We start from the raw sequence: 11,059 nt of genomic DNA on the forward strand, positions 1-11,059 counted from the left end.
TGAGCAAGGGATTGTTGGGTTGAGATATATATATATATATATATATATATATATATATATATATATATATATATATATATATATATATATATATATATAGTCTCAACACGGAAAGGAGAGAGCTGGGATATTTCATATGAGTGATTAACTAAGGGGTCTTCAAGAGGCATCAATATCATTGAGTAAGAGGAGGGACGTGGAGAGTTACACACCGATTTGTCTGTAGGATAGCTTTAATTCATCATTGTTTCCGTCGCAGGCGTTATGCGGAGGAAATGGAAAGACAGTGAGTTTTGGAGGGTCTGTAGACGCCGTAAGGAAGAGTAAAGTGATACAAACAGATCAATAAAAGAAATGAGTCTATTACGCATCACAGATTCGTGACCCAACAGCTTAACATCTTTGATTACATGGACAAATGATTGGTTAGAAATATTTTGTCCTATGTGGCACCCCTAGAATTACTTCAATTTAGTTCCTTTTATATAGTAGAGATTAAGTTACACATGTTAATAAAATCAATGTCAATTTTAAGCAAAACACCATTTAATAAATGAGTCTTAATTCGAACTACCAATTTAAAATCTATTAAACTAAATGGAGCTAAATAGATATTTATTTAACCAAAACAAGATATTTATTTATATTAAAAGTTCATTTAAAACCTGATAAGCAAACATATTTTAATAGTTACTAGACCTTGATCCGCGCGACCGCGCGAGTATTTAATTTGTGTTTGTATTTAATGATATATTTGTTAATGTAGTCATATTTGTAAATTTAAATGGTATATTTGTACTTAATTTTATATTTTAGCGTAAAATGTATCACCAATATTGGGTATTATATAAACAAATCTAACATTTATATAATAAGATCCATGTCTAAGATATATAGCGAACAATTTTTTAAAATAAAAAGTACAAAAATAGACAATTGTGAATTACCATACTATTTATAAATGAAACATTAGCTATAATATTTGTAAGAAAATAAAATGATTGTTAAACTTCTATCAAATTTGGAACATATACAAATTATGATTTAAATTTGTAAGAAAATATGTAACTGATAAGAAATTATAAATGAGTTTAAATTGTTGTACATTTAAACCACAACCTTGCGGATGTTTGCTTTTATTTTTGTAAATAAATATTTATTTTGTCTAAGTGATAATATGTATTTTTAAACTTTACATGTGTTAAATAATGATTTAATAACATTTATAAGCATAATAATTTTATAGTTTATCTTTTTTTTAATTTAATTTTATCTTATAAACCGTCAATTGTATTACCACCATTTTTAGAATATGATCCGTGCATCTATATAAATGTTTTATTTTATTTTTTGTGGATCAAAATTTTATGAAAATGTCTAATAAATTATTTTATATACATGGTAAGTTTGTAAATAATTATAATGGTGCATGTAATATATTTATATTGGTAAGAAGAAGAATTTGTTAAAAAAAAAAAAGAAGAGTAACGTGAATTGTGGGGGAGAATGAGACAAAATGCAACTTATATCGTTACATAAATTTTGTGTATATTATTGATATTCATTAATGTTTATAATATTAATATGACATAGATAAGTTAAAAGATTTATATTGAATTGATTGTGAATTTAATTTAGGAAATGTTTTATTAATTTTGAAAAAGACATGTAAAGCATATAATTATATAATTAGGAGTAATTATTACTTCATTAATTTTAGAAAAGACAAAGATTACTCAAAAATAGGTTCATTTAATTATTTCAGTAGCATTAAGCTGTAAATATTGTGCAAGTTTAAGGATTAGTCCTAATTTGTACTTCTCTTTTAATAGATTAGATTGCTTAAACTGCATTATTCCTGCTGTTAGCAAACAAAAATCAACAGCAAACAAAAAAAAAGTGACGTGCTCTATATTCCATTGACCAAAGGAATGAAGGCGAGAGATAATTTCAGATATAATAGCACCATGACACAGAAAGACCTGAGGCTAAAGCATAGCCACTCTTGAAAAGGTGGACGTGGATTCAAAAATGAAGCTGGGCCGCTTCATATTCCGCATGATGTCCACAGCCCATAACACTACAAGTAATTCTACTTCCATTTCGGAGTTTACATTAGAATACGAGCGAGGCTATGAACAGAGGTTGAGCCCATATGGTCACGAACAATCCAAGAGGTGCCACTCATCTTCCTCATAGCATCCCAAGAAGAACCAGTATTGCATTTTGACAGCTCAAGAGGAGAACTTTGCGAACCCCCGACGAGCTGAACAACATTCGTCTTCCTTCTTTTAAAACCTCCCGAGTGGCTATTGGTAGCAAACCAAATGTCAGCCTTTTCCTTGCCTTTGAAATGATTGAAATGGGATCATATTGGACATTTTGCAAAGACTATCATGTTCCTCTGTTCCAGATTTGCCATAGAACCCATGGGAATACTCACACAAAAGAAGACTAAAACAATAATTTTAAGAGGAAACAAATAAACTAATTGGCTTGTATCGCGTGTGTTTCACAAAAAACCATGATTTAATGATTTCCATATGAAGAATACCAATCACATTTTTAATATGACAATGTTCGGTAAGTATTCTAATCATCTAGATCAGGCATATTTTACTTAATTCACGACACCAAACACAAAAAGTTACCCCACTTCATCGTCCCATTTCAATCCTATTACAATACAAATCTTAAAAACTAAAGACTACAGCAAAACACGGCATCATCTCCACATATTTAGCTAGAGAAACAACTATGTCCACGATTCTGCACTTGCGCGGGGGTTATGCCCCTAGTTATATTACCAGTCACACCCTTAGTTTGGTTGTCTCTTTGGTGTCAACATCAAATTCTAGTAGTTTATAACTTTATTTCTAGATTAGAGCATCTCCAAAAGGATTCTCTATTTTAGAGTTTGCAAAACTCTATATTTAAAGTTTCAAGGTGTTTTTCTCCAAAAACAAAACTTCAAATTTAACTTCAAATTTTTTTGTAGTTTACACTATAGTCCTTATATTTGTCATAATTAATATAAATCCATACAACTTTTATAAATAATTAGCACATATATAAAAATATTACAATAATATTAATTAATAAAATAATATATTAAAGTATAAAATTATAAATAGAAGTACATAATTAAATATTAAACTACAAGCAAAATACCACATTATTTCATAAAATTATTTTCGTATATGCTCTATCTTCTGTTACACAAAATTTGTTTAGACAATATGTTAGAGGGTCCGGCGAAAATTTACTAGACTATTAGTGTTGTTCAAAATATTTAAATTTGTGTAATAATGATGTCTTCGTGTATCTTTTTTTTTTAAAAAAAATTATTAAGTGTTCTTTTGTAATATTCTTGTTGTCTAATTCTAGTTTTAAATATTATAAATTTCATTTTAAAAAAATATATTCAATTTTATGTGTACAATTTGAGTTTATTAAAATAAATTCGAAATATTTATGATATACAGAAGTTTTAAAGAATAAAACGGTAAATGTGAAAATACTTAAGAATCATAAATGTGATGTGTAATTAATTATTAGGACCAAAATGCAAATAAAAAGATGAAACTTCAAATTTGGAGTTTTGAGTAGTGTTATTTCATATTCGATATCTTTTAAAAAAGGAAACATGTATTGTCAAATTATATTATGTTTTTAAAATTAGAAGGTAAAAAGAAATAAATAAAAGATAGTAGTAATTACAAAAAAAAAAATATTTTTAACGTCGTCAGCAAAACACTAAACCATAAATTCTAATCCCTAAACTCTAAATCATAAATTCTAAACTCTTAGGTAAACCCTAAACCCATGGATAAATCATAAACTCTAAATCAAAATCACTAAACACTAAAAAACTCAAGGGTTTAGGGTTTATGATTTAGGGTTTAGGGTTTTAGTGTTTAATGTTTTTTTTATTTAGAGTTTAGAATTTCTCCAACGGTTTAGGGTTTATCCAAGGGTTTAGGGTTTAGGGATTATGATTTAGGGTTTAGTGTTTTGCTGACGAGGTTAAAATTTTTTTTTTTTTAATTCTTTTTCTGTAACTACTACTACGATTTTTTTTTTTTACTTTTTTATCTTAAAAGCATAATATAACTTGATAATATTTTGTTTTTTTTCAAAAAAGATATCGAATTTGAAATAATGAAATCCTAGAGGTTCACCTTGGGAGTGAATAAAAAAATAACTCAACTCCAAATATGAAGTTTCTCTCCTTAAAACTCTAAAATTGAAGTTGAATTTCTTTCGGAGATCTCCTTTAGACTTCATCAAGATGGTTGTTCCGTGACCCTTGGTTTAAAGATGGCTAGTGCTTCGTATTATAGAAAACAATGAGAAAATCATGAAATAAGAGCTTGAGTTTATAAACTTGAGATCCTGTCAATACAAACTGCAGTTATGTATCCAAAGAGCAGTTCAATCCAAATAGTTGTAATTGTGCTTAATAGAAACAACATAAGCCACCAGCAAAATGAAGTAGCCATTTGCTGGAGGGCTACATGACAAATGAGATTTATTAAGAGACACAGAGAGATTCAATAAAAATCCCAATTCCAGAAAACAATACAAGAAAGTCTTGAGAAAATGTTGGTTCAGTAAGTAGGATCAGTGAAGAACTTGTTGAGTCCAGGCATAATTTCTGGACGCTTGTCGCGAACATACTTCCTCAAGAAATTTTCCTTGTACTTCTCTCCCTCTGCATGGTTATCCAATATTCCGGCAGCCCTGTTCTCCTTGGTACATCTGCAGAGATAAACCAAAAGAAAAAAAACACAACTTTTAGAACACAACCTCTATTCTAGTATTGCAAGATATGCTAAAGAACCAAAAGCTCAAAAAAAGTTTGGTCTAAATAGATAGCTATACTGAAAGTTCACATTAAGTATAATCTAATACAGAACTGCATTACTGGTTCCCTATGAAGACACTTCGAAACAGCCTTTGAAGTGATTCCTAGGGATAAGTTCTGTTTCAGTATCTAGACCAAACGACACCGTTTTGCAAAATAACAATATTTACAACGAGAGACAAACCTGACTTCAGGGTTTCCGGTGATGTTCCTAATCAACGAGAACGCACAGATCCCAACCGCAGCTCCTGTAGCGGCGAACAAGGGATACACCTGAACAGGGCAAAGAAAACACACGAGGCGAATCTTAGAAGAATCGATGATACCAGATCTAACACTTGTTAGCGTAGTCAAAAGAAAATCAATGGAATGACTCTGATCAAAGATGGATGAAAGTACCTCAGGTCTCAACCAACGGCTCGACATTGGAATCGCGGAGAAGAAATCGATCGAGAGAAAGGAAGACGGCGAATGTTGAGAGACGTAAAGAGACTTCCCCCCCCCCCCCCCCCGCCCTTTTTATTTGTTTTGACTGTGGGTTTTACGTTTCTGTTTTTCTTTTCCGGGCGAGTGTAAGAAATTACAAATATTTTCTGTAAATTCTATAACTAATTTCTGATTGGCAGAGAGTTGTCCTACTTGAAGCCAATGAATTATTGACGTCTGTCCATATAGCGTTTCTAGGCAAATGACAGCAATGGCCATTAATGGCCCAGTTGAAATGGGGGCAAGTTGCAATATACGATTCTCATGATCCCATCATCTATCTACTATTTGGAAACAATTGTGCTTAATTTTGGCAGTTATGTGTGGTGTGATTTTATTTTTGTTGTTGAAAAATCTATTAATTTGGTTTTCCTCCGAAGATGACCATAATTTGATTTTAGACTCAACTTACTTTTGAAATTTCCAGTACTAGGTGATAATCTGCGCCTTGCACGGAGTGAATGGACTAAAAAAATTATAACTTTTAATCTATAGGTATTAGAAATGTAAAAGTCGTATTTCCAATATTATATGTTATACAATGAACGATTGAACGAAATTGTGTATGTCTATATAAGGCAAGCCTCGTTTTTTTTTTAACTTGTGTTATTGATTATGTGTAAACGAAGTATAGATTATGGAAGTGAATCTATAAGAGTAAGCAAAGACTTCTATAAAATTAGTTATAAATTAAAGCAAAAACGAAACATTGGCAAAATAATTTGTTTTCATAATATAAATTATGAATATAAGATAAAAATAAACATGTGCAATATAATAATAATAATATATGAAAGGAACAAATTCTAAGGAATAAAATAAATAAGAAACTCATAAAACCACAACTACTGTGAAAAATGTCTTCAGAACTCTTCGTTTGCAATCCTATTAAGAGCAATAAGAAAATATATCAGCTTACACAACTAAACACAATTATTTAACAAAATCAGTAAAGGAAATGTATTACTTCAATCTGAAAGCATCGATTTCTGGAACATCATTAGGCTCAAAGACAATTTTGGAAAAACCATCAATGTTAGTAACGTTCTTCAATCGACCTTATCATGAAAGACAAAATAATGTTAGCAAAATATACAGATAAAATAAGCTCCAACACTTATAAGAGTAAGCAAAGACTTCTATAAAATTAGTTATAAATTAAAGCAAAAATTAAACATAGGCAAAATAATTTGCTTTCATAATATAAATTATGAATATAAGATAAAAATAAACATATGCAATATAATAATAATATATGAAAGGAAAAAATTCTAAGGAATCAAATAAATAAGAAACTCATAAAACCACAACTACTGTGAAAAATGTCTTCAGAACTCTTCGTTTGCAATCCTATTGAGAGCAATAATAAAATATATCAGCTTACAAAACTAAACACAGTTATTTAAAAAATCAGTAAACGAAATGTATTACTTCAATCTGAAAGCATCGATTTCTGGAACATCATTAGGCTCAACGACAATTTTGGAAAATCCATCAGTGTTAGTAACGTTCGTCGATCGACCTTATCATGAAAGACAAAATAATGTTAGCAAAATATACAGATAAAATAAGCTCCAACACTTTTGATTTAAAATAAGCACAATACATTACCTACTCCCCAATTAATTTACCAAAATTTTAAAACACAGGAATACAACGTTTGCATCAGTCAAATTCCATAAATATTGGAAAATAAGCAACACACTAATGGCGATGTTACTGTAATCAATGAAAAGCATAATAATTTAGCACATAATGATAGAATAAAAATAAGTGTATTCTATTTACAAATGGTGAATACTTACTCTATGTTGACTACGTATTTTATGGTCGATGAAACCATTGCTCCCATCAATAGGTTCTGTAATATATATTCTTCAAGAAATCCTCCTCCAACCACAGCCGCATAAATATCGGCTTGATATGTGAAAAAACATTTACACAAATTTAGACAGTGCTCACTAAATATTAACAGATTCACGGTTAGATTAAATTAGACAGAATAGAAATCATACCAATAGGAAACTTAGGATGAACTAAGCCACGATAGACATCAATGAATTTTGGAAAACAATAAAAGTTGGAATTTCGGATTGGATCAATCTTCAAAATGACAAAGGAGTTACTGAGGTTAATATGGTATAGGTTCTTTGTCAACCGAACACGCTCTGATGCATGAGTTAGTTTGAAATTTTTAATTTCATAGGAGTGACTTTTCTCCAAAGGCATTTCAGTTGAAGCATCCAAATCTCTAATTAATATAACTTGAATGGTATTTCCCTGTTTGAGACAACTCCAAATAAAATCCCCTTGGTCCAGTGGTTTGACCAAGGGTTCATTAATACTTCCACACCATGAGGTCTGAGTTTTAGTTCCCGGAGAAGGTGGAATTATGCGAATTAAGAGAGAAAAAACTTACAAGAGATCTGCAGCATGGCGCAAGGAGTACCGTCAATCGTAGATCCCATAGGACGGCTCAGGTGATGCAGTCAGGCGTGAATCTTCATACGGCAGGTAGAATTGTCGACTGTAGAATCGTCTTTAATATTTCTCATAGTTGTAATAGCATAATTATCTAGCGTTAAAAAAAAAGGACAACTCCAAATGCGTTAGTAGCAAAAAAAAAAAGTATTAGAAAATAGGGAAATCTGTTTTTTTAGAGCAAAAAATGGTAACTATGTCCCTTTAGACTAATTTATACTACTTTATGTCCTATTAGACTAATTTTTTCCAAAATGGCAGTAATGCCCTTAAAATTGTAATTTTTTTAAAAAGATATATATTGAGTTCGACAAGGGGGATCGATCGATCCCACCTTACAAGTTATAGTGGATCGATCGATCCCGATCATTATTCAGAACAAAAAAAAACGCGAAATATATACTGATCGACCTGGTCCATTTCACTCGATCGGCGAAGGTCGATTTACACAGATCGGTCGATTTACACAGATCGACCGATTTGTAAGAATAGATCGATCGATCCCGTGCCGAGGAAAGAATCCCAAATCGATTTTTTTGGTTTTGTACGATTATATCCGGATTGATTCCCACTTGATTTGAACCGACCAAGCATGATTTCAACTCTTTAAACTCGATTTCTCTGGGATGAAACCCATAATTTCCCATTCACGAATAAAGGGAGACAAAATCAAATTCTCACCCAAGTTCATTAACCCTAACTCACTCAATTTCACTCTGATTTGGACGATTATTTCACCCAAAGCAAGTAACCTTCCCCCTTTCTTTTTATCAACATTAAAACTCCAACTTGAAGATACAACCAATTCCCAAACACCACATGAAGCATAGACATGAATCATGGTAGAAATAATGTGAAAATTTTGTGAACAATCAATGGAATATAGAAGACGGCGAAGAAGGTTGCCAAAGTTTTTTTTGTCGCTTTTTTTGTTCCTTTTACGTTTTTTTTAAATCGATTTTTAAAAAAAATATAAAAGTGAATATTCTCAAATATTTTGTTTCCATATTTTTAGGAACTGATTTCTTATCCGTAGAATACAACTAATATGTAGAAATCAGTTTCTACAGTTTTTTAGAATTATAGTAATGTTTAGAATTTGATTTCTACATGTTTTAGATTTATAGTAAATTTGTAGAAGTCGGTTTCTACATGTTTTAGAATGAGATTAATGTGTAGATTTCGATTTCTAAGAATTTTAGAATGGTAGGTTAAGCGCGGAATGTGTATTCTACATATTTGTAGAATACTCCTATTTACGTAGATCACGTATTCTAAACATTGTAGATTCAATGAAAAAAGTAGATTTCGTTTTCTACTTCGTAGAATGTCATTTCTACTTTTTTTAGAACATAATCTGAAATTTATAATTTTAACCTTTTTATAACTGGAAAATATACCATTAAGTTCATATAGGTATTTTAACAAATGTTACTATTTTTCCAAAAAAATTTTGTTTGTAAAAATATTTATTAAAATTATTTTCATAAATATTAAAGGGTATTATAGGAAAATATGACACAAAATATAGATTAGTCTAAATAGACATAGTTACTATTTTTTTGCTCTAAAAAAACAGTTTTCCCTAGAAAATATCACTGTAAATTTGTACAATAAATACAACTCACTTTCTCATCTCTATAACCAGTTCCGATTTCTGGAACCTTGTTCCAACTTCTGTCCTCCCCTTACAGATAATCTTAACACGAACTGGAAGCAAATGTTTGAAAAGACTCAATTCTGCCAATAATGTATGACTACACATGGCAAAAGCAACGTAAGAACAATGAAATCATTTTACGCAGGTGATGTCCATATGTTAAATATATACTATATATAACGTTAATTATATATAATTTTAGAGGCTAATTGGCGGAAATGATATATTGACTTGCTTATTTATATTCGTAAGTGGTAAAATCTGCACTAAGGTGATCCGATATTAATGCCCATATATTCTAATAATATACTCATGGAAAAAGTAATGTCAGGTGATCTTCCTTTATTTTATTTTTTATGTTTTAAGAATATACTACCTAGGGGTGGGCGTTCAGGTTCGGATAAGGTATTTCGGGTATTTCGATATAAGAGTATAAAACCCGTTCAGTATTTCTGTACTTCAAGTCGGGTTTGAGTATTTTTAGTTCGGGTTCGGTTATTTCGGATCGGGTTCAGATATTTAGATTTTGAAGAAAAGAATATTTTTTTTCAAATTTCAAGTTCCTTGTATTAAATCTTTTAACTTTCACTTAGATGTTTAGATTGAATGATTAATAGATTCGGAGATAAGATTTTAAAAATAAAAAAACACTAATTTGGTTATTGTTTTTAAATTTTGGATGTAACTTTTGTTAATGCATGAAACAAAAAGCTTGACATGCATTTAAGTGAGTAACAAATCATTTTGTCCATAATTGTATGTATATTATATGATCTTAAAATCATTTTGTCCATAATTGTATGTATATTATATGATCTTAAAGTATATTTAGCATCAATATTAATATTTTAAATAAAATAGGAGATGTAAACTAGAAATATAAGGTTAATTATACATATATTTGGTTATCTTCGGATATCCATTCAAACTCATACATTACCTATTCGGGTTCGAATATCCAATATCTCCTAATTCAATATTCATTTTATCATTATACTTTTCCATTTGATCAATGGTCAATCTAATTGAATCACAAAAGAAAAAAGTGTGAAGTAGTATAGAAGTTTTAGAGTAAAATCATTTTTTGTCACATCAACAAAATCTATATAAACTAAAATAAAAACAATAAGTGGCTGCAGAATAAACTCCTCCGACTCCTCTAACGATGTAGGTAAAGTGGATAACGTATGGCCTTGGCCAAGGGCTAGTTTCAGCTGAAAAACATGGAAACCGGATGAATCTTACAATCCAGTAGAAGTTAAAGACGATAAGTAGTCTCTTCAATGCATTATGTTATCAGAAAAAGGCAATAATATTTTAGTGCAATCTTTTGAAAAAGTTCTTTGTGAGTGAAGTTTGTCTATACGGTCTCAGGTTTGGAAACACCAAGTATTCATGCAGGTGATTGACAGCATTATCTTTCATCCTTGCTTGAGCTCTTAATTAATGGACCTTTGCATCGTGTAACATTGCATCTTGGTCTTTCAGCATTTGCTTCAACTCATAATTGTTTATAGATCCATGTTCAAACTAGGGCTGGAACTTATTATCCGAGATTCGGATCT

General features: G+C 30.4%; 1 protein-coding gene across 1 annotated transcript; it reads right to left on the bottom strand.

Moving 5' to 3' along the window:
- Positions 1-4,356: 4,356 nt before the first annotated feature.
- On the bottom strand, positions 4,357-5,472 carry BNAA06G20770D. Its single transcript, XM_013886772.3, has 3 exons — positions 5,267-5,472; positions 5,052-5,140; positions 4,357-4,761 (listed from the first exon to the last, which is right to left on the bottom strand). Exons 1-3 carry the CDS (start codon positions 5,291-5,293, stop codon positions 4,611-4,613), a joined length of 267 nt encoding a protein of 88 aa, XP_013742226.1. The 5' UTR covers positions 5,294-5,472; the 3' UTR covers positions 4,357-4,610.
- Between the last annotated feature and the right edge of the window lie 5,587 nt (positions 5,473-11,059).

Source organism: Brassica napus, chromosome C3, assembly GCF_020379485.1.
Source record: "Brassica napus cultivar Da-Ae chromosome C3, Da-Ae, whole genome shotgun sequence".
Classification (NCBI taxonomy): Eukaryota; Viridiplantae; Streptophyta; class Magnoliopsida; order Brassicales; family Brassicaceae; genus Brassica; species Brassica napus.

Coding starts and splice junctions, on each gene's coding strand:
- BNAA06G20770D (XM_013886772.3), bottom strand. CDS start 5,293: ATGTCGAGCCGTTGGTTGAGACCTGAG. Junction 5,141..5,266: donor GCCGTTGGTTGAGACCTGAG/GTACTTTCATCC, acceptor TGCCCTGTTCAG/GTGTATCCCTTGTTCGCCGC. Junction 4,762..5,051: donor ACCGGAAACCCTGAAGTCAG/GTTTGTCTCTCG, acceptor TTATCTCTGCAG/ATGTACCAAGGAGAACAGGG.